The sequence below is a fragment of the Desmodus rotundus genome, chromosome 5 (genome assembly GCF_022682495.2).
Source record: "Desmodus rotundus isolate HL8 chromosome 5, HLdesRot8A.1, whole genome shotgun sequence".
Taxonomy (NCBI): Eukaryota; Metazoa; Chordata; class Mammalia; order Chiroptera; family Phyllostomidae; genus Desmodus; species Desmodus rotundus.
Genome location: NC_071391.1, coordinates 82,103,406 through 82,128,460, shown reverse-complemented (window position 1 = coordinate 82,128,460; position 25,055 = coordinate 82,103,406). Strand labels below are relative to the sequence as shown.

Here is a 25,055-nt window from a genome sequence, read left to right as displayed (position 1 = left end):
AATCTCCAATAAAAGAACACAATCGGATCACCCCTACAGTAAAACTCACAGCTGACAAATCCCATCTACTGGCTCTTGGTCTCTTATTCTTAACGAGGAACTGACAACCAAACATGCCCGGTAATCATCTAAAAAAACCTGCTAACATAAACACACAGATTAAAACATACACGCTAACAGAAAACAATCAACTCAGAGGAAAAAAGACACTACATCAAGAGAAAAAAAACATAACAAAATTACTGTTGTCCTCAGAGAGCTAAGACACTGTAAAATCATCACATAAAAATGAGTTATTTTAAAATGAACAATAAGGGAACAAAACTAATTCATAGATATTAAAAATATGATTGCAAAATAAAAGCTGTAGAAAAACCATGAAGTCTCCCAAAAAGTAGCACAAAAAGAAAAAGACATGGAAAAGAGGAGAACTAAAAAAAAAACCAAAAAATTAAAGGGATAGTCCAGGAAGGTCAATATCTGAATAACAGGCATTTGTGAAAGAGAAGATGATGAAAATTAGGGAAGGAAACCATCAACTAAGTAATTCTAGACAATTTCCTAGAACAAAAGGATATGAGTTTCCAGATTAAGCGGGCCCACCAATAGCCCAGCACCATGAAGCAAAGCAGACCTACACCAAGGCACATCATTGTGAAATTTCAGAACACTGGGGACAAAGGAAAAAATCTTACAAGTTCACAGTCAGAAACAATAATTCACAGCAAAGGATCAGGAATTGGATCAGTTTAAGCTTTTCAAAAGTAATCCTGTAAATACAAGACAATAAAACAATGTTTCATTATTCTGAAGAGAAATTATTTCCAACTTAAAATTCTATTCTAAGACCAACTATTAAGTATTAGAGTAAACATGCAAGACCTCAATGCATGTAAGGCCTTAAAAAAATGTACTCTGATGCATTCTTTCTTTGGGTTTCTACACAAATGTAGGCTCTCCTTGACCACCTTTTATAAAGGAACCAATCTTCATTCTCTTCCAGGCTTTCACATCCACCTTCTCTGAAACACTGGCATAATACATTTTCTTTTAATCCTTCTAACATGAAACGTTCTCACTAAAATATAAACTCCAAGAGGGCAAGGACTCTGTGTTCATTGATGTGTTTTGAGCACCTAGGATCATGTCTGGTATACAACAGACCCTCAATACACAATGTATTGCTTTCATAGAAATAAATAATTTATGAAAGTAGACAATGGAGCAATAGCACAATCATCTATTCATGTGTGAGGATAAAATGCAGGCATTTTCAGAAACACAAAGTCTTACTCTGAGATCTCTTTCTGAAAGCAGAAAGAATATTCTCCAAAAGGGGAAGAAAAGATTATTCCCTAATGTGGACTATGGTTTTCTGATTTTATCCTAAGTAGGAAATCCATCCCTCTTACCACCTTAATTAGCAGATAAAATCTATCTCTGGTTCTCCTTTTCCACAAAGAAGTAGCTCCCTCTTAATTAATTCAATCTTATTGAAATTCCTTAATAGTATGAATCACTTAATGGAAATTCATCCTGAGAGAAACAGAAAACACAGACTTCCAAAAGTTTCACATGATAGAATTCGGCTGGGTATGGTTAGGGCCAAGATCAGAACAGCTGATGCTTCTCTCTCCCCCTTCACTTGTAGCCTAGCTGCAGTTCCAGCTGCCAGTCATGGGAGAAGCTCACTGCTCACAGCACAGAATGTCAGCTTTGAACCCCAACAGAGGCAGGCTGCCAATAATCAGTAGGAGATAGCTGAAATTAAAATAGAAGTTAACGGAATAACCGGACTGCTTTTTAAAATGTGTCTAAACAATTAAGGCTTGTTATGCTTACATTTCCAGATATATGAAGCTTAAAAATATATTTAGTCATCCCTGACAAATCCATCTCATTCATCAAATATTCACAAAATTTGTTTCCTGAGATTTACAGACGTCAACTTTTTAGACCTAGAAAATTGACTATGATTTTTTCTATTGCAGTGGACAAGTCATTCATTAATTTTAAATCCAAAGCACTAGTTATAGTATCAAGCACATTACTTAATAAACCCAAACAATCCCCTCATTTTTAGAAGACACTGAGGTTCACAAACATGTGGCTAGCTAGCTCCAGAGGTTTATATTAGACGTTAGAACTAGGACTAGCACACAGATCTCACTCTAGACTTTTCTTTTAACGTCTGACCCAAATCAAACAAAGGTGTGGGGGAGAGCATCAAGAAGACTTTGAATCATGAATCATGCTGGCTCTTTCATGTAGTTACTAGTTTCCCTAAAAGTTAAACCAAAAGATTTACAAATAATGCAATTAGATCTGACCTCTTCAAAGGTAACTATTTTACATGCAGCTAATAAAAATTTAAAAGATCCCAAATTTTATATCCAAGGACAGTCTAATTTAATCTGCATGAATTCAACATCTGCATATCCCTTTGGAAGCATACACGAATTTAATCTTTCTGCACTGACATCTACCATCCTCAGACATGTGAAAGCAACGTTCACCTATACATCTGCATGGTAGATTATGCTCAGTTCCTAAAGCTCGTACAAGGTGTGATGGGAATGTGACTGGAAAGGTATATAGGGGCTGCATTATAATACCAATTCTATACTGAAGGCAGTGGGGAACCACAGAAATATTTTATGTACAAAATTGACAAGAATCAGATCTGCACTTTTAAAAATTATTATGTTTTTTATCCTTACCTGAAGACATTTTTTTCATTGCTTTTTAGAGAGAGAAACATCAATGTGATAGAGAGGCACTGACTGGTGGCCTCCCATATGCACCTGGACCAGGGATCGAACCCTCAACCTAGGTATGTGCCCTCATTGGAAATTGAACCCACAACCTTTTGGTTACAGGATGACGCTCCAACCAACTAATAAGCCACACCAGCCAGGGCAGATCTGCATTTTAGAAAGACCATTTTGACAGTTGGGGTCCCCCTGGCTACATATACCCTGTTACAACATGAAAGATGGTCTAGAAAAGGGGCAAAACTGGAGGCAAAGAAACTTTAGGCTGCTTGGTAAAGTAATTCAAGTGAGAAGTGACGAGGGTCCAAACTAAAGGAATGATGTAACGAACTGGAGAAGTGAGTATGGATTTAAGCAGTACTACAATTGGGACCCTGGTTAAGAATTAAAAACCTAAAGAACTAACACCTAAATTAGAGTCATAGTGGTGTTATAAATGAGTAAAACCCTCAAAGTTTACTTTAACTCATAAAAGGCAAATAAACAACTTTTCTAACATTACCTTCATGCTGTTAAGATAGTAACCAAAGACCACAGAAATTAAACTAGATTCTCCGAGTAACCAAGTGTCTAAAGGTATTTTGGCTAAAACAAAGCCCCTTTATAGTCACCACAGCCAGCATTCTAGTATGTTACTGTTGAAAGGGAAAGACAGGAAATGAATCAATAAACCTCAGGCACATGCTTGGGCTGGAAAGACTCAGTGTATCAAGGAGCAGAAATCTGAAAACAAAGGCCCTGGGTAATTTAATTAACAGGCCGGAAATGGCTGACTGCCGGTTTAATTGTTTGAATAGTGCCCAAATTGTCTGATGAGGTGACCACCCCAAGATTTTTGCACCATTTACTGCCTATTACCACATGGACAACGATGGGAAATAGTTCTAAAGAATGAAGGAATCTTAAATCATTTTTATTAATCATACCTATGGTTCCAAAAGAAAATTTTAGAGTTAAAACCTTATATAGGGGAAGGCCAAAGTGGGTTTATAACTGTTCAAATGGAAAATAATACAACAATTAATGAATAACAATACAAGAATGAACTCTGTGTTTCACATACTCACAACTGTAAACCTGCTTTTGCTCATCCCTGTGTTTATAAATAACCTAAGGCTCTTTTTAGCAAATTCATTTCCCATTACATGTTCCATGCTACCAGGTCAGGAAAATAATACTCTTCAGAGATGAGCACCAAACGCTATACAAAAGCTGGAAAACAAAAATTACTCAGATTAAATGTATATGTCCTTGCCCTGGTCTAGTGGCTCAGTTGCTTGGAGTGTTGTCCTATACACCAAAGGGGTGTGGGTTCGATTCCTGGTCAGGGCGCATACCTAGATTGTGGGTTTGATCCCCTGGTTAGGGCCCATAGGGGAGGCAACTGATTGTTTTTCTCTTACACTGATGTTTCTCTCCCCCCCGCTCTCTCTAAAAGTCGATAAACACATTCTTGAATAAGGATTAAAAGAAAAATAAATGGATATGCCCTTATTTACCATTATACTAGGGCAGCATGGAGCTGGAAGAAAAAATGTTAAGTGTTGGGTGGTAACTACCAGTAAGTACTCAACAACTGCTCAGTATACTAGAGTAAGCCAATTTTCTTCCCTGATTTAGTTTGCATTTCCTCATTCGTGTTTATCTCTGGAAGTGTAAACCAACAGAAGAGTCCTTTCAAAAACTGAACAAAGAAAGGAGCACCTCATTACTTAACCTGGCAGTGTTCTTCTGTTGGTTTCACTAAGTAAATAAGGGGTATTAGGCCAAAGTAGACTATGACATCATTCATTCAACAGGTGTTTATAAAAAGCTGTGTATTATGCTAAGTCCTCAACAGAAGCTTATAGTCTAGTAGAGATAAAAAGATACACATGAAGACTTTAAATAACAATGAAAGGCAGTATATAGAGAAATTCTAAAATGAGTTGTGCAGGAAAGAGAACTACAATGCTCTTATGGGAGGAAATCAGTGTGGACAGAATTAATTGAGAAAGACTATTGAAGAGCTGGAACTTCAGGTAGGCCTCTTAAGAAGGGAAGATTTGAATATGCAGAGAGTAAAGGGCTTTCTAGGTCTCTAGATAAACAGGAGCACAGATATGCAATCAAAAGTATACATTTTCTATTTTGAAAACAAATAGTATGGAGATCAGCCTAGTTAGGGTTTTTGTGATCAGATTAGATTTGGTCATTAGATTTGGTAAGAAGTCCACTGGCCAGTTTCCAAAGTACTGAAGACGGGCTCAGGTGCTTTCTGTGTCCATTATCCATCATAGCGGACAAAACTATTACATGTTTTGTCTATTTGTAGTTTTAATGATAACATTAATGATATCTATCAATTTAACTCAATTCACTGACATGCTTAAGGGGATGCAGGGAGGCCAGAGAATCCTTTGGGTAGAAGAAACAGTACTGTACCAAGTCACTAAGAGAAAAACCTTGTTAAATTCAAAGAACTTTAAGGGGACACATTAAACAGTATAGTGGAGTCGTTAAGAGCTCAGCCTTTGAAGTCAGACTAAGGCTTAAGCCTTGGTTATGCCACTTACAGCCTTCCTTGCTGTGTGATTTGGGCAAACTGTTTAATCTCTGTGCCTCAGTTTCCTCGGTGTAAACCAAGATATTAACAGTCCCTATCTTGTAAGGGTTTTGAGAAGACAAGATAACACAGCATGTATACAGGAGTTAGCATAATGCCCAGCATATTGTAAATGTTCAAGAAATGACAACCTTTAGAGTTATTGTATTTAAGGCCAGGTACATTTGTAGAGGGTAATCATCCTTGCTGGCCTTGTTAAGAATCCTGGACTTTATTCGAAAAAGATTGGAAGCCCTTGAAACAGTCTTAATCAGATTTTTGTTTTTTAAAACATGGCTTATGTAGTACTTCTTATAAGAAACCCCAAAGGACAAATTTACTCCCAAAAAAAGTTTTGTTTTCTTCGAGGGATATGTACCTTTCTTTCTCTGAGATAAAACTCTGCAAATGACTACATATTCTTTCACTGTTACAGCATAAAGCTTAGAGCCATATCTGAAGCTCCTGCGCCCTTACTGCCTGCACACTTGTGTTCCCTTCCCCCACCTTTCGTGATTGTCTGCTACTGTTCCATGTATTTTCTGAATCACTCCTTTATTCTTACTTGTATTTTAGAATTATTGTTTCTGTATCATTCTCCTTCCAAGGTGCGTCAGCCATCTACGGAATAAAACGCAATCTAACTACCAAACAAAAATGAAGGGCATACACAGCACAGCCTCGTATGCCTCAGTCCTGCACTGCAGATGCAGTCCCAGCACGTCGCCCACTCACTCTCTTGCAGTAAACCTAGTCCGATGGAGCAAGAAAACCAGATGGCACAGGAAACCTCTCTCTATACAGAGAGCCGCCGAGGAGAGTGGAAAGACCTAAGGCCCTTCCTGAATTCACGGGGCAGTTAGGGCGGTCAGTGCCAGCCTCAGAAGAGGACCTGCAAGTGTCAAGGTCCTGGGAAGTTATGTACAGAATCAGGTTGGAGTTTTTATTTTATATACAAGAATGTTTTTTTCCTAAATGTACTTCACCTTCATAACCTTCCTGCTCCACTGTTCTATTTCTTCAGCTCATAAAACCACTCCCTTTGTTGCTTCACTTACATCCCTCCTGAACTTGGACCTCACTCACTGTCAGCCATTTCAACTCTCACCTCTTTGGCCACAGGAGTTGCTGTGTCCTTCTGTCCTAGGTGCATCTGTCCTTCTACCATTCCAATCCCCAACCTGGGCCATTCAGATGATCTACTTTTTCTCCTCCTGGGTTGGAAAGCACTGCTGACCGTGAGTAATAAACTCCCTCACTGCTAATCATCAATGCTTTATTCATCCCTTGACTAACATATGAGCACCACCGGCTGCTCTAAACCTTTTCCCTCTCAATACAGTGTCCAATGTACTGCCCCTCCCTGATGTCTCATCTGCTACATTACGGAATGAATCAAATCTGTTCTATGTGAACAAATGCATCTTCGTTCTGTTTCACTCCAAAGTGTCTCTGTAGCAGAGTGCTACTTGGTTTTCAGGATACTACTGCATTCTCTTGGTTGTCTTCTCTGACTCCTTTGTTGGTTTCTCCTCTCTTCCCAAACGTTTAATGTTTGAGTGCCTCAGGGATCAGATACCTTCCCTAATTATACTTACTACCTAGGTGGTGCCCATCTGTCAAAAAATCCCGATTCAACTTTCCAGATGTCGTAAGTCTGACCACTTAGCACTAGATGCGGTACTACTACCCTGGTCTAAGCCATCATCATCTCTTATGTGGACAAAGCCTCCTACCTGGTTTCCCTGTTTCCACCCTAGCTTACTACAATTTATTCTCAACACAGAAGCCAGAAGGGTGCTTTTAAAATGTTAAATTAGAGGCAATCACTTCTGTGTTCAAACACCAATAATGGTTCCCCAATTTTATTCAAGGCAAGAGACAAAGTCCTTCCAATGGCCTGCAAAGCCCCCAAATCTGCCCTCCATTTACCTTTCTGACTTCATCTCCTATTATTCTTCCTCCTTGCTCACTCTTGCTCTTCCCTCATGCTTGCCTCTCTCCAGCTGTACTGACCTCCCTGTTATTCCTTGAAAAGACCAAACATACTGCTGCCTCAGGACCTTTCACTTCCCTCTCCCTGGATTACCCTCTTTCCCCCATAGCTATCTGATTGAGCTTTCTAATCTTTGCTCAAACATCAGTGAGGCCTCCCCGGCCACTCTGCTAAATATTGTAATCAACTTCCCCACCCCTCATGCCCCTTTCCTTGCTTTATTATTTCCACAGCACATATTGCCATAAATATACTATATAATATTATTTTGTTCACTGTCTCTCTTCCCACACTAGTACGTATAGTTTATGAGAACAGGAATTTTTTTCTGATTTCTTTGTTGTGGTATTCTTACTATACAGAATAGTGTATGACACCTGGTTGGTTTTCAATAAAGATTTCCTGAAAGACTGACTGACTGAATGAGTGAGTAAATGTAAAAAAGAAAAGGAAAAAAAGAGAAAGAACAAAAAGAAAGAAGAAAGGGGGAAAAAAAAAAAGAAACTTGTCCAAAGCAATGCAACAATTACTACAGTGTAGCGAGCATTATAAACAATTGTGGTATAGCAGAGTCTGCTTGGCTTCAAAGCCCATACCATTCTATTATAACAATAGTTAAGAAGCTTCTAGTTGAAAGAAATATCTTAAGAATATAAGTAAGCTCAATAAGCAGTATCATAAAAAAGAAAAAAAATAAGTAAAATAGGTAAGCCAACTGTCTTCCTTAAAATACAATTAGAAAATAATTGAATCAAAACTATTTAAACTCGACTGTAAATAATACATTTTTTCAAAACTATAAAGTATATATAATTCCTTCTTTTAAAAATAACTATAATTAAAGATAATTTTTGAGGACTGGAGGCTTCTGTTTTCAAAGGCTTCTGGATGAAGTAATGGGAACTGAATTTACCTTCCTGCCTGAAACACCCCCCTCTTCCAACAAACAAACAAACCAAAAACAGACAAAAATATATAACATTTGTTTATAAAACACTGAATATCAGGCAAAAAAGGAGAGTGATCCTTGGCAGACAGGAGATAAATGAGGTGAGACCAATGAGTGCCTTGAGAAAGTGTGCAGGCCACCACATAGTGAGGGGGAGCCCAGGCTGAGCCAGCAAAGTCCCTGAGTTGAAGAAGACAGAGCTGAGAGTCTAGAAAGAACAAAGCCAATAGAGGCTACAAAACAGAGTACCCCAGAGAAGCGAGAGCTACATGCAAAGAGGACACTGAAGATCTGCACAGGGACCCCCTTCAGTGTTCAGGAGTGTACTGATTTGTACACGTGTGTGAGAAAACTACCTGAGGCCAAAGAAAGAACAGTATGAGAGGATTAGATAGAGTAGTTCCTGGTACCAGGAATAGTGCCTGTTCCTACAGGCCAGGCTAGAAAAAAACCCCAAATCCAGAATTTATGGGGCATTGAGTAACGTACTCCAAAGTGGGAAATAACTAGACTGAGCACTGCTCCAATCATAACCAACCAAACAAACAAAAACCCCCACCCAAATGGATCAAACTGTTTCCAAATAGCTTAACTACATATCAGGACAAAAGTCACGATGTGTTATAGAAATACAAAAATACGTGGCAACCAAAAAGGTAAAACTGACAATATCTGCCATCCAGTCAAAGACTAGCAGGCATGTAAAAAAGCGAGAAAATATAATCAAAACTGAGGAGAAATATCAATAATTTAAAACTGATCCAAAACTGATAGAGATGCCAGAATTAGGAGACATGGACATTAAATTAATACATAACCATTCTCTATGTTCAGAGCCCACTAAAAATGTAGATGTTAAAAAAAGGCCCTAGTCAAGTTTATAGAGCTGAAAATGACAATGTCTGAGATGAAAAAAAAACTGGATGAGATAAATGGCAGATTAGGCATTGTAGAAGAAAGGATTAGTAAATTTAAGACATAGAAATAGCAGCTATCGAAAAAAAATGAAATAAAGAGAAACAGGAATTTTTAAAATAGAAAAGTGCATCAGTGAGCTGTGGGACAATTTCAAGAAGCCTACTATGTGTATAATTGGGGTCTCTGAAGAAGAGGAGAGAGGGGTGAGCCAGAAAAAGAGTTAAGAAAATAATGGCTGAAAAATTTTTGAATTTGATGGAAACTGTATATTCACAAATCCAAGAAGTTCAGTGAACACCAAACATAAGAATCATGAAGAAAACCACACAAAGGCACATCATAATCAAATTGTTAAAATCAGTGGTAAACAGAAAATCTTAAAAGTAGCCAGAGAAAGGACATTGCATACAGAGGAATAAAAAGATGACAGCAGATTTCTTGTCAGAAATAATGCAAATGAGAAGACAGTGGAGCAACATCTTTTAAGTACTGAAGAAAAAAAGTCAACCTACAAATATATACCCAGTATAATATCTTTCAAAAATAGACAAAATAAGATTATTTCAGACATATGAAAGCTGAAAGATTTCATCACCAACTGACCTGTACTCAAGAAATGGTAAAGAAAATCCTTCAAGCAGAAGAAAAATAAAACCAAATGAAATGAATGTATGTATACAAGGGAACACAGAGATGTGGCAATGATAACTCCACTGCTAAATATGTAAGATTCAAAAAAATACTGAAATCTCTTTAAAACATAATTGACTTTTTAAACAAAAATAACAACACTATACTTTATAAAATACATATAAGAGAAAGTATGACAGGGAAAGGCAAAACAGAAGTATATTATTGCAAGGTTCTCATACTATATTGAAGTGCTGCATATTACTTGACGGCAGACTCTAAGTTAAACACCTGTATATGGATGTTCATTGCAATTCACATGTAATAGCCCAAAACTGAAACCAACCCAAATATCTATCAACACATGAATGAATAAGCAAATTGGGGCATATTAATAAAATAGGATCTACTAATAATAGAGAGAAATGACATGTTGATACATACAACGAAATGGATGAATCTTAAAATAATTACACTGGGAGAAAGAAACCAGACATAAGAGCACGTGCTGCATGACTACATTTATAAAGAACTCTGGAAGACACAAACTAATATACTGAGTCGGAAACCAGATCAATGACGGCCTGGTGGTGAGCTGGGCGAGACAGATTACAAAGGGCACACAAAAGCTTTTGAGAATGATGGATATCTTGATGGTGGTGATGGTTTATTCACACACATAAAACTTATCAAATTGTATACCTTAAAATATGTGCAATTTATAAAGTTGTTTAAAAAATAATTTTGGAGTTAAATTTAGGTTAAAAACCAAAAATATTTAGACTACCTACACTCTTTTGGCTCCACAGAACAAAAATAAAAGCTAGAATAAAATATTCATAATTTTTAAGGGTAAGAATGGATCACAGAAACCAACTACTCAAATAATTTATTAGAGGTAAAAGAACAGGGTCCCAGAAAAGTACAGTGACTTGGCCAAGGTCTGACAGCTAGAGTTAAGGGCCTACTACACTGTTTCAGATCCACGATGGCAGGGACCGTGTCACTCAGATTTCCACCATATCCTTTACACCTACTACAATGCCCGGGATATAGTAAGAGCTCAATAAATATTTGTTAAAAAGGAGGGTAAAAATGACAATAAAAGGAAAGGATATCTCCCTTGCAATATGAATGAAAGTTTCTCCCTACAATCGATTCTCCACTCTCTTTAACACAGATGAGAACATTAAGCAGTACCTTTAATATCATAAATATAAGAGAATAAATTACATTTCATATTTTTAGCTTACTGGATATTTTATTATATTCTAATGATTAAAAATGTCTAATTCATGTTACCAACTCTTAAAAAGGGAGAATAGAAAATACTCCATTCATGAAGATTAGTGACATTTTCAAATTTTAAAAAGTTAAGGAAAAGTACTTACCAAAAATTTCTCCATTTTTGGCATATTCTGTCACAAGGTACAACATGTTTTTGGTCTCCATCACCTATTGATAAATAATTCCATATTAGTCTGACAGGAAAGAATTGCAATTTACCACAACATTCTATAGAGTTACTTAGTTTAAAACTACTAATAAAAAGTGTCAAAGTTATGAACAATTCAGAAGCTGGCCAAGTTTACAAGACACAATATCCTGATGTTAATGCTTCGTGAAAAATCCAGATCTTTGCTCTTCCAAGGGTGTCCATGGACCGGCAGCAGGGCACTGCCCAGGGGGTCTGTCAGAAGTGTAGGCTCTCAGCCTCCACCCCAGAGCTCCTGATGCAGAATTTGCATGTTAACAAAATCCCCAGGTGATTATTATGCACATTCAAGTTTGAAAAATATTAATATCGGTAACAGGAGTTGTGAAGATCAACTTTTTACCACCTCTCCCTGACTTTTCTAGCCCTGTGTTATATGGAAGACTGCAATCAAGAAAAGAATCATAAAATACAGCTCAGTTTATCTGGTCTAGAGACTACCTAATCTGGCACAATGTGACAGTCCTCCTACTATAGTTTAATACTGTAACATAGTATTATTATTTTGAAACATTGTTCAAAAGCTTCTTCATTAACTCCACTGCTATATATACTTTTATTTAAATTAGTTTTCCTAGGTTCAGAAAAGAAGTCTGTTATTATCATAAACTTGACTTTTCAAACTAAACTGGACTGGAAGGCAATGAATTTATAGATTCAAAAGGAGTGAATTTTAGATTGCTTCTCTGTAACACTATTGCTTTATGTACTGGCACACGCTAATAGTATAAAATTGAACTTCTATCTATTGAAAAGCTGAAGCAAATTGTCTCTGACATGTAGGTATAGGACTATTGCCTATCAGACCAAAAAACTAAGAGCTACCTATAATTTGTGTCTAAACAAGTCAAACAGTAAATCAGTTTAACTGATTATTTAGTTCAAATAAACACAGAATTATCATGTGCAGCCTGGAGGTTTTAACCTCAGTTTGTCTTACGGTTCATCAGGGACTTCTAGGAATGTGATTATTATCTTGTAAGTATCCTCTTTAGAAAGTAAAAGAAAAAAAAAGCTTAAGGAGAGAAATACTCTGGTATAAATTTGACCTAAGAGGTCCTTTATAGTTTCAGAGTTTCAGGAATTGTTTTGAGCGGCACACCACAGTGTCTCATTTTTAGCTAATGGTAACTCTGATGGTCCCCACACCCTTTTAATTGCAAATTTCTATCAATAATAAGTTGTTTAGCCAAATATAGATATGTGTGTGCATATGCATGCACGTGTGTATATAAATAGATATGTATATGTATTTACGAATATATACATAAAGAGACACAAATTACATACTTGGGCCACTGTATAAATACATTATGTACATTAAAAATGAGCAAAAAGGGAAAAGGACTTATGGACATGGACAATAATGTGGTGATTGTGTGGGGGAGGAGGGTATGAGGGGACTAAATGGTAATGGAAAAAAATACAGTAAGAAAATGCACACAAGAAGATAAATTTAAAAATAAACAGAATTAGAAGTTCTAATATTTTCTTAAACCCCAATGGACACTTATGCTAACCCATTTCAGTGCACACTAGCATTTCAGTGGTAGTACCAGGTGTCTGCGAGGGGGGAAAAAAGGCCCTGACTTATAAACCAAATTCTTTGGTGTATATATACCTACAATCACTGATGCTGAGCTTCTAACATGATGTTAATCAGCTTGCAAAATTTCTGAAAATTAATAATCAGCTCTCAGCAGCCAGTACAGGCTGAGCCCAGCATACCACCAGATGAATACATCATACTTGGGAGATTAAAATCATAGGCTAGCATACTGTAATATTTTAGTTTAAAACTAGTTTCCCGATATAAAATATTCTATGTATTAATGAATAAAAATATTACAAATATTTGGTATTGTGTTACCATTCCTGAACATGAATTACTTTTTAAAATCTGAGAAAATCTTCCTTTTAAAAAACATGGCTTACACTTAAAATGGATACAGTTTCATTTTACAAAACTATATCTTAATAAAGTTGCTTTTTAAAAAATGGTTCATTTACTTTATCTGATAAAACCACCCAAACAAAATATAAGATTTGGCTCCAGGTATTACAAAACATGTCACTAAGTAACATACCATTTTTGGCCTTTGTATTTCTTAAAACAATAACAGTATAGTTTTTAAATAAGTAAAACTCCCATGCCCTCATTAATGGTACCACCACCCAAACCCAGCAGGTTTAAGCACGGTATCACAAATACACAACTCACAGCTTTTCAAATAAATAACTTACAGTCTAAGAGACAACTTAAAATTAAGCTACTAGTAGTTTTTACTTTCCTAATTTTTAATTTAAATATAGAAAAAGATGGGTGTACTCAGCTTAATAAAAGCATGACATTATCCTTTTTTAAAACACTGAAAAAACTGCCCTGGCTGGTGTGGCTCAGTGGATTGAGTGCCGGTCTTTGAACCAAAGAGTCGTAGGTTCAATCCCGAGATCAAGGCACATGCTTGGGTTGCGGGCCAGGTCCCTAATAGGGAGCATGTGAGAGGTAACCACACATTGATGTTTCCCTCTCTTTCTCCCTCCCTTTCCCTCTGTCTAAAAATAAATAAAAATCTTAAAAAAAATCGAAAAAACTAATATAAAAGAGAAATGATGATGCAAAATAGAGAAATGAATGGGACATGCAAAATAAAGAAATGAATGTGAGAAGCATGGAAAGTTGTAGGGCTAAATCATACCTGATAAAGTTTGATTATGTGAGGATGGTCTAACATTTTCATTATTTGTACTTCCCGGTAGATTTTCTCAAGGTTCACAGCATCCAGCTGAGATTTATCTATAATTTTTATCGCCACCTGCAACCCACACACAAATAAATACAATTAGTACACAACGGTTAACATTTTCTAGTTAGAAACTTTTTAATAAATGACATCTGAGACTTTGCCTGTAGGTTCCTACGATGATGATAGCTAGTTTAAATTCAATGCTCATTCGTTCACTCAACAAATATTTCTTAAACATCTACCATGTGTAAGACACGGTGGTAGATTTTGTTTGGGAGTGTCTTCAGTGTGCTATGAAGAATAACCCTGCAGAGGTACTGTAGTGAAACACATTCCTCTTTCAATACTAATGCAATGCCTTTTTACTCTATTTACACATTAAAGAAATAAAATCTCAGCAGTTTCAACTAGTTACCCCACTGCAAAGTACCTATAAATAAATGATCAGCCAAGTAGAGGACAATTTCTACTGTAATAGAATAAAATTTTTCCAGAAAAGTGATAGGTTCCAAAGAATATAGAACTATCTTTTTGGTAAAAAGCTAAATATGAAGTATCAAAATCCATCTACCTGCAAAGATACCAATTGGCTTAAATTTTGTTTTCAAAATCAAAGTGCAAAAACTCAAATGTTAGGAATTATACTAAACTTTGACTTCCTTAAAGGACTGGTTTTTAAAAATGTGGCCTCTGCCTGTCCTACCCAGACTGGAATCCAAACCACTCCAGGGTTCATGACTTGAAGGTGAATAACTAGGTAATCAGAAAGCAACAATCATGTACTTTTCTTTCATGCAACCAAGAGAACCTAACTTCTAAAAATTATTAGATAGTTGGTTGAAAAATAAGCCATCTGATTTAAATAAAATTTTTAAATAGACAACACCCAAATTTAATTATAGTCTCTTAAATGTACTTCGTATTCTATATATGTGTTCTGAACATAGTTCAGTTTTATGTTGTTTGAGGGTAATTTTTAATATCAATGATTGTACATGCTGTAATAGCTCAAGATTCTTAAAAGGTACCCAAGAAGATAGGGCTCAGCTTACCAATTCCCTCAGACTCCTGTTTATATTAGGTTGGCCAAAAAGTCCATATGGTTTTTTCCGTAAAAGACATATTTTTCATTTTCATCAGTAACTTTATTGATTTGGATATTTTGAGTATGTCAGCTATCTCCTTTGTGGTATAATGTTGATTATTCTCAATCAATATCTCAATTTGACTGTTACCAACTTCAACTGGTCTATCCGACCATGGAGCATTGTCCAGTGAGAAATCTCTAGCATGAAACTTCACAAGCTACTTTTGACACATTTCCATCAGTCACAACACCTCCATATTCTGCACGAAGCTTTTCTTTGCATTTCAGTTGTGTTTTTATCTTTCTTGAAATAGTAAAGTATAATATGCCAAAAATATTGCTTATTTTCTTCCATCTTTAATGTTAAAAAGGCTACACAAAAATTCACCCACTTTGATGTTTTCAAAAAAACTTCATGCTTATATGACAGCTGTCACAATACTTATCTAACAAAATTGTTTTTGAATGAAGTTAAAGACAACTAAGTGTTACTAGAGCCATCTTATGGTCAATGCAATACAATTAGTTTTTAATTCTTTCCTTATGGCTACTCTGCCCTTTGCTATCATCTCTATTGTGAGGTTTATTTCTTACCTTTCTCTATTTCTAATTTCCTGTCAAGGCTTGTTTCCTGATTAAATTAACTGCAACCTACAGAAGAACTCAAGTTCCCAAAGAAATCAGATTACTAAATATAATGTATAAAATTAAAATTCTGCCTAAGAAGAAAGGGCATAGCTTCTTTGTTAGGCAGTAAAGTACATGGGCTTTATGGTGCCTATTTTTATTATGTTTGTTAGTATTTTGCTTCTGTAATCAAAATATTCTAGAAAGTAAAAAGTGCTAAACTTTGCTAGAAATGAGCAGTCGTTATCACCTGAGCACAGTATTTTCATTTACTTTGGGTAAAAGTTGGTAGATAAAAAGATAAGTGTATACTTGAATCTCCTCAATATTCCTTAGGAAGGTTCCCATGGGCATATTTGGAAGAAAATGTGTTGCCCTACAATTTCTGGAGTGCATCCAGACGCCAGTAACCCCTCTCCACCAAAAAAGCTTTAAAAACAAAATGGGTCACAACCATCTAATAAATAGAAAAAGAATTGGAGTGAAAAGAATCATGTTTTTTAAAATTGCAGCATGATTACTGTCATTAAGAAAATTTGAATTATATATAATATATTGAGTATTGTGTCTAATGATAAAGAAAAAGTCTGGATATTAAATACCAATTAAAGCAAGGTATTACCAAAGGATAGCTCCTCTTTTATATGCTTTTGGAACCTTGGCTTCAAATAACAAAAAAAGTGAAAAATATATAAATTATCTAATTAAATTTTAACAAGCTATAAACCTCATTTAACTTTTCTTAGCCAAAAAAATCTCAAATGACAAAACATAGTTCCCTTCTCAATTTTACCTTAGGTCACAGACTGCATATATATGGACCACAAGTTTACATGTTTATATTTCTATCATGTTACCCCTTGTTTGTAAGTCTGCTGTAAGATTAGGAAAAGGTAAAGCACTAAAGAAAAACTAAGAGCATATGTTAGCATGCTCCTTGCTTATAATAGTGGGATTAACAAGTAGTCCCCAAAAGTAATGATTCAAATACAATAGTTTATTTCTTGCTCAGGTAGCAAAGCTGGATACGTAAAAAGTTAGTAGGTGGCCCTCCTCCATGAAGGCACACAAGGTTCAAGGAGGCCTACTACCTTTAATGGGTGGCTTCCAGGGTTAACCTGAAGGTTGTCTCCATTCCAGAGAAACAGAAAACTTGGAAGACCCCTCATAAGAGGTTTTTATGGCACACATTATTTGTTTACTCTGTTAATAAGAACTCAGTCACATGACCACACCTAAATGCCAGAAGGGCCAAGAAACAGTCCAGTTTGTAGGTCCAGGAAGAAGAGGAAACAGTGGATTTTGGGTGATCAGCTAGCAGTCCCTGCCATACTCTTCCAGGTAATTTCTTAACAATGGGACTCTTTACCAACTACTTCTCAGACATATAATGATGATGACCTTCACAACTGCACATCACTACTTAACAAAATACTTCAGCATATCTTAACAAAGATTATCTCATCTGTTTCTCAACTTTGTATAGTAAATGTAACAAGCAGTACACCCATGAGTTGATAAAACTGAGTTTCAAAGATACTACATAATTTACAAAGGTCCTAAAGCTGAAGTGAATTAATGGGAAACAACCGCAGGCCTTCTAACTACAAGTTCAATTTTTTCACTATTGAAAGAGCCAATCATTCATTTACTCAACACCTGTTGTGTGCACAGGATTATGCCTGGGATACAAAAAATGAGATCTAATTCTTACCCTGAAGGAACTTAATAGCTCTGTGAGAACAAACAGAACATATTTTGGAAAACAAATTCCATCAACAAAGTTCTGCATTTTGGGATTTCCTCAATGGGGTACAAAAGTCCCAACTCACAAAAGAATTGTATTCCAATAGTTCATTTTGAAACTATGAACTTAAGATTTCTGGGAACTTACTCTCTGCATCTCTTCATTCCAAACATAGTTCCTAAGACAAAATCTGCATGGTAGTAACAAAGTCAAGCAAGGGACTCTGTAAACTGAAGGACCCATTTTTTGTTGTTATTCATCTAAATTACTCAACTTTCTAAATCCCAATTATGCATGCATTATCTTTAAAATAACCTTCAGTGAATTTATTGGAGATAGAAAAATTACTTCTGTGAGGGTTCGAAAGGAAAGTTTCCTATACAAATTTGGAGGGTATATTGGATGAAATGATTACTATCAAGCTAAATCCCATGTAAAGTAGCAACACTGAATATTGTAACCTCAGAAATAGGAAAATGTGAATTAAAAACAAAATACCTAATATGTCCATTATATCTCAACAGATACTATTTTCACTTACAGTATTCACAAAGATCAAAAAATAAACACCCTTGTGAGCTCAGGATCAACCGGATGGTCACTTTTTATGTGTTGCTGCTAGTTGTGTAAAATAGGTTATAATTCTTCTGGAAGGAAACTTGATAATACCAAGAACCTTAAAAACTGTCCATCTCATTTAACCTAATGATTCTACTTCTGATAATTACTTGACGAGATCGGGCACGTTCAGGGGGGTATGGCCGTACACTGATAATTATTTAAAGAAATAATCTGAAATAATGATAAATATTTTTGTGTAAATATATTCAATAGAGTATTATTTATAACATTAAAAATGGAAGCAGTAACTGCGGAATAATTACATAAGTTAGGTTAAGTTTATGACTTAATACAGCTATTGAAGTGGTTTCTTTTAATGGAAAAATGCTTACACTAAAATGTTAAATTAAAAACAGGCTATCAGCACAGTCTTAACAAGAAAAAAGACCAGAAAAAACTAGTTATAAATATAATGAAATGTTATTAGTGGGTGGAAAAAATCATGGATTATTATACATTTTTGTATTATATTTTTCTGTGCATTTTTCTTCAATGAGCATGAATACTTTTCTAATGAGAAAAAAGGAAAAGGAAATGGAGTTATTATATTTATCAAATACGCTAATTTCTCCATCTGTGAAATATTAGTCATTGTCATTTTCTTATTTTCTGAATTCTCTATTAAATGGGTATATCATAAGATTTGAATATTAGTTATGACTATATACATAGAAATGTTTTCAATAATGTTAAGTAAAAACCAATACATATAAAAGTAACAACTATGTAAAAATACAAGTTTGCACAGAAGACCAAGAATTAAATGTAAAAGCAGAAATCAAATAGTGGTTAAGGTGGTAGATAAAAAGAATATTTTCATTTTTCAAAACAATTTAATGGTAATATTACCCTTTTTGAAGTATTACAGAAACAATTATCTCACTTCTCATTAAAGAAATATTCATCTGAAAGAAGCCACACATACAAAAGTGGTTTTGAGGAACTTTATAAGGAAGTTATCCATAAGAGCTATTCTTCTAGTAACCAATCAGGAGGGATTAACATTTTTGCTCTTTCAGGTAACATCTGCTTCAGTGTTATTTACTACTAATTCTACACTGTCCCTCTGAAGTACCAAGCAGACTTATCCTTACCGTACAATTAGATTTCTGAAGTTAAAAAATAAACACACTTCTAAAGTTTATATGTCAAATCACGTGGGGAATCAGAACATTATTTGATTGAAAAGTGAATGTGACTGAGCAGTCTATAATGAAAGGGTTTCTGAGAGTATAAGTCAGTAGTAAAAATGACATGGAGTTCTCTAATTACCTACCCTTTAAGAATAAATAAATTAGTCTCTTTTTCCAATTTAAAATTTGACTTTTACAAATTTATATAATAAAACAAATCCTCATTAAGATTTAATGTGATTATTATAGTGGTAAGTGAAACCAATTGGAGTAAAGGTAAATGTTACTATACTTTTATATGCATAAAAATAGAACTGAGAATTTTTAAGACTATAAAAGAAATGAGTATAAATAATCTCCTATCTTAACAATTATTTAAACAAATCTACAAAAAGAACAACTCAATTAAAAAATGGGCCAGCGCTGGCTGGGCGGCTCAGTGGGTTGGAGCACTGGCCTGCGCACCAAAAGGTTGCAGGCTGACCCCTGGTGGGGGCGCGTACCTACATTACGGGTCCCAGCCCTAGGTTGGGGTGGGTATGGGAGGCAACCAACTGATGTTTCTCTTAAATTGATGTCTCTCTCTCCACCCCACTTCCTCTCTCTCTAAAAATCAACAAACGTATCCTTGGGTGAGGATTAAAAAAAAAAAAAAAACCGAGGGCCCAAGAACAAACAAGCAATTCATAAAAGAAATGTAATTATCGCATGAAACTGTGTAATCAAAATAATCAAAGAAATGCAAATTAGAATATATTATTTTATTCCATCAAACTGGAAAAGATTAAAGAATCATAGTATTGGAAAATATGCATTCTTCCTGGTGAAAATTAGTACTCTTTTTTTGGAAGGTAATTTGGTATCTCATGTCATAAGATACGGATGTAAGGACATATATACATTGATCCATTGATCAACTGAGAGAGGGGAAGGAGATTATTTTAAAGGGGAGGGAGAAAGAGAGGGAGAGAAACATAGATGTGCCAGGGAAACACTCATCAGCTGCCTCTCAGACCCCCAACCAGGGACATGGCCTGCAACCCAGACATGAGCCCGGACTGGAATTGAACCAAAGACGTCTCAGTTTGCAGGACAAGGTCCAACCCAGGGCAGCACATACTTCTTGACCCCAGAATTTCCATTACTACGTTAATACCCTAAGAAAATAATAAGATAGGTACATAAACATGTACATACAAGAATGCCCTCTGAAGTATTATTTTTGAAAGAGAAACAAGAGAAGTAATCTAAATGTTCAATAACAGGAAATTGATAACTATAATACAGATAGTTATATACAAGGATAGTATTTAACCATGCTTTAGGCAGTTTATTTAAAACTTGGGGAAATGTTACTAACACATTAACTTAAAAACACAGATTATATGTATAGATGACATTGATTTTACTATCTATAAAGAGAATATATGTGAATAATTAAGAGGATAAGGACTGAATTGATGGTAGAATTAAGAATGTTTATTTTTTTACTTTTAGCTTTTCAACAATGTCTACAATAAATAAGCAATGTCTACAATTCCTTTTGTTTAACCAACTTTAGCATCATTTTTTAGTTTAATTCATCCAAGATTCATCTCTTAACCTGTTTAAAGCATTTTTAAATGTTTTTTAAAACATATTTTCTGATGACACTCTCAAATGTAATTGCCTTTCTCTTTGAACAATCTCAAACTGGATACACGTGCTGTTTCTCTTTGAAGGGTGAAAATGCATTCTCCACAAATGTTCTGTTTAAAGGAACTTCTACATAAATACCATATGAAAAATATGGAGGTGGAAGGTTGAAGAAGTACTAAGTACACTAAAGAGGAAAGAAAAATATCTTAATGAGTTTCTGGAATCCATTTGGCTCCAAGGAAATGAATCTGTCATCAGTAGTGGGTCACAAATCAAAGGTCATCATGTGAATCCAAGAATCCAGGCCAGTTTCAGTATTTCCAAAAAAAATGTTTTCTTAATTGCCTGATACTGAGATAGAATTTCCCAGTGGAATTAAAATCAGAACACATTAAACTCTGTTAAAGTTTAAAATTTCTACAGAATATGAACATTTACACAACTCTTATTTTGCATGTTTTTCTCCCCCAACTCCTCTAAAAGATCAGAGCACTCTGAACAGAATAATTTGCCAAATATTACCTGCCTGGGTGCCAAGAAACTTAGAGAACAATTTCGAATAAAGCATATGTATTCCATAATAAGTAAAATCTTTATTTCAACAAAGACCATAAACAGGCCTAGATACAAGTATTGGCAAGTAAATTATTTGGTAGCAAATCCTTCTGTTGCACATAGTACAGCCGCTTTTTGAAATCTAGACTATTCACAGGATAAGATCAATACCAAGATTACAAAGAGGAGTCAAAATTTAAAGTAAAATATAGAATTCAATTGTATTAAATAAGCCCTCTTCTTCAAGAAATATTTCAATCAGGGTATAATATACCCTTCGCTTGCTTCTACTGTTGCCCCCAAAATGTAACTTTGATACTTTATTTGGAAAGCTTTAAAAGTACTTATATTTTAAGATAGTAGTTAAAGAGTTATGTCTAAATATAAAAGCCCCCAAATGCAAACAGAAAGCTTTCCAGTGAACCAAAGCAGAGTTCAGAATGTTCTTGCTATCAGTTTTGTGTCCCAGGTTCTTTTAAGGATAAGTCGTCAGCACCTGGATGCCATTTTAATAAGGTAATTTTCAGAACCTCTGTGAAGTATCTTTAATATTCCATGAACCACACGTTTATGTGTTCTTTAGCTAAGTAACACTTAGTTAGCATGATATTGAGGAAAACTCAATCATCTGTCAAAGGTCTGAAAATAGCTAATGATAGTTATCTCTGCATAGTGATATTATGGGTAATTTTCTTCATTTATCTATACTTGAAAATTTCTCAATAAACATGATAAATTTGATAAAAACATTTTACCCTTTAATATAAAAGTAACCTTCTCACTTGGTAATTTTCCTTCTAGGAATTTACCATTTCCTCCTCCCTGAAAAAATTTAAAATGCAGACAAAGAGCTATATATACAAAAATGATTCGCTGACAATTATTTATTTTAAGTCAACACTAGAAACTGTATAATGTTTCTATATATGAAACTGTTAAGTAAAATGGAATTCATCTGTAAGGTAGAACACTGAAGCTACTAAAAATGTTTTATAAAGTTACATATAATAAAAAAAAGTTACATATAATAAGCAAAATGCTCAGGCTGTAAGTGGAAAAAGATATACAATTTATATAGGTATACCTATATGATCACATCTATGGAAAAAATGCATTAAAAAAGATGACTAGAGGGAAATATGCTGTAACGTTAAGAACTATTTATTCCTATTGGTGAAGAAATTATATATGTTTTTGTGTACTATTCTTTATATATTTTCTACATTAAGACTATATTTCTTTAACAGTCAGAAAACAAGAATGTTTAAGGGCACAAATGACTTTTCTGAAATTTTACTTAACAGACAAAAAAAATTAGCCATGTAATCAAAGGAAAAAGTTCTTTGCTAGTATAGTACTACAAAAGAAAACACTACTCAAGGACACTTACAGCATAGCAAACTAGCAACCACTATTGCCTAAAATAGTTTAACAGTTTAAATGCTTTTATTCATTTCCCATTATGAGAATTTCATAAAATTAGCTACTCTAATTCATAAACCACAAACCCATATTACAAAGCTTTTATGAAATATTTTATTAGAAAGCTGGATTCTACCACTACCTGCTTTCCCTTTTGTGTGCAAAATTTACACAGAGGTCTAACATGAGAATACCGCTTCAGATTATGACGTTCTTATATTTCTTAATGTTCACCTATTTGATAGATTAAGCCAAAATGAACATCTCTTTTACCTACTAATTATTTTTTCCTAAAAGGCAAACAGTCTTGGATCTCCCAAACTCTGTAGAAAACATTATTTTTGAATGATACAGAACAAGAGATGGAGAAGAGCCCATTAAAAATAAAAGGGTACATGGATGGGGTGGGGGGGAATGGTGGGGAGAAAATGCAGACAATTGTAATTGAACAACAATAAAATAATTAAAAAAATAAAAGGGTACAATTATTCATGACATTGATGTTTAACCTAAGCACTAAAATTTGCCTTGGTTGCAAATTTGGGAATAAAAGACCTCTAAGCTTTAAAACACACAAACATAGTGATGTTAAAGTACACTATATTGAAAAATCTTTTATACACAGTAATATAATGTTATTTTGCTGATATTGTTCTTTATACATTTTCACTGTAATTACTGTACTGTGTTCAGCAATGAGAACCTAAAATAATCTTTAAAAACTTGCAAGTTTCCACTAGCCATTTTATTTATATTTGAAGTAGTTGTTTTTATTAAAGACATAAAAATACAGTGAATGAACAAATACTTATTTTAAAAAACCCTCATTAATAATAGTATACTTTAAGAAACACTTGTATCTGTGCCCTAGCTCAACAATTCTAAGTCCAAATTACCATAAAAGGACACAGCAACTTTACAAAACTTGAATCTGCAGGAAATTTTCTCTTCCTTAATTACCCTGCAATTTCACTCACCTTTAATATCTCCACTTTAATACCTCCAAATCACACCAAATTACCACAAACACATTCACCTATGTTAAATGCACACTTAAAAAAAATTTTTATCCTCACCTGAAGATTTTTTTAAAAAATTGCCTTTAGAGAGAGGAAGGGAGAGAGAAACATCAATGAGAGGGAGAAGAATCAATTGGTTGCCTTCTGTACCTGAAGTAGGGATCAAACCCTCAACCTAGGTATATGCCCTGACTGGGAATCCAACTAGCAGCCTTTTGGTTACAGGAGGACGCTCCAGCCAACTGAGCCACACTGGCCAGGGCCATACCATTTATTTTTATATCTTATGGAAACCTTTAGAAAAGCACAAAGGAGATGGGCTCTATGGACTAGAAATTTAGCTTTTAAGATTTTATTTTATTTTATTTTTATGCTTTTAAGATTTTAAACACATATACGACACATACAATTCAGGATCTGGGTGCTTTCATCATCTGACCTGTGCCTTCAATGACAAATTGATCTCACTCCATCTGATAGTCAAACCACGATACTACTCCCCAGTGCCCCCTAGTTCTACAAGAAATACCAGTTTAAAACGGACATCTTTTGCACTGTCAAGCTCAACAGAAAGTGTCCGTCACTATTAACCCCACTTAAGCAGTCCTTAAGTAGATATTGTATTACCTAAATTTCACCTAGTAAACAACAGCTGACTTAATTAAATCTCGCTACTAATACCGATAAGAGCTGATGAGACAAAGTGTTATGAACATCATGATGGGTTTGGAATTCAACCATTATTTATATTTGTATATATATCTGTAGGAGCTCTCTGTAACATGCAATTTGTTTGATTCTTAGCCAGCCACTAAGCAAAGACCCATAAAAAATACATATTAAAAATGCCTTCTTTTCACATAATTTAAGGGGAAATGATGTATCAGTAGGCTATGGTTCCTTGGAAGAATGGAACCAATCTCTTCATTTAAAAAAAATGCTGGGATCAGATTAAATAATCTCATTATATCACATTATTTAGCATTACAAACAATCTAAATTGCTAACACTGAGAAATTTGTTGAGAAGAAAACCTATGATCTTGGTCCTGATGCTAAAAAATGTTCTATTTGGGTTACTTCAGGATCAGTAAGGGAGAGTGAAAAATGAAGA

At 34.8% G+C, this 25,055-nt stretch overlaps 1 protein-coding gene across 2 annotated transcripts in view; it reads right to left on the bottom strand.

Moving 5' to 3' along the window:
* SIK2 (salt inducible kinase 2) overlaps positions 1-25,055 on the bottom strand; it is a 125,390-nt gene that overhangs the window by 98,757 nt on the left and 1,578 nt on the right. For both annotated transcript variants that reach the window (XM_024570821.3, XM_045204055.2), the window contains exons 2-3: positions 14,046-14,162; positions 11,243-11,306 (exon numbers count right to left, since the gene is read on the bottom strand). In XM_024570821.3, the coding sequence (XP_024426589.1) occupies positions 11,243-11,306; positions 14,046-14,162 (181 nt within the window). The remainder of the gene's footprint in view (positions 1-11,242; positions 11,307-14,045; positions 14,163-25,055) is intronic.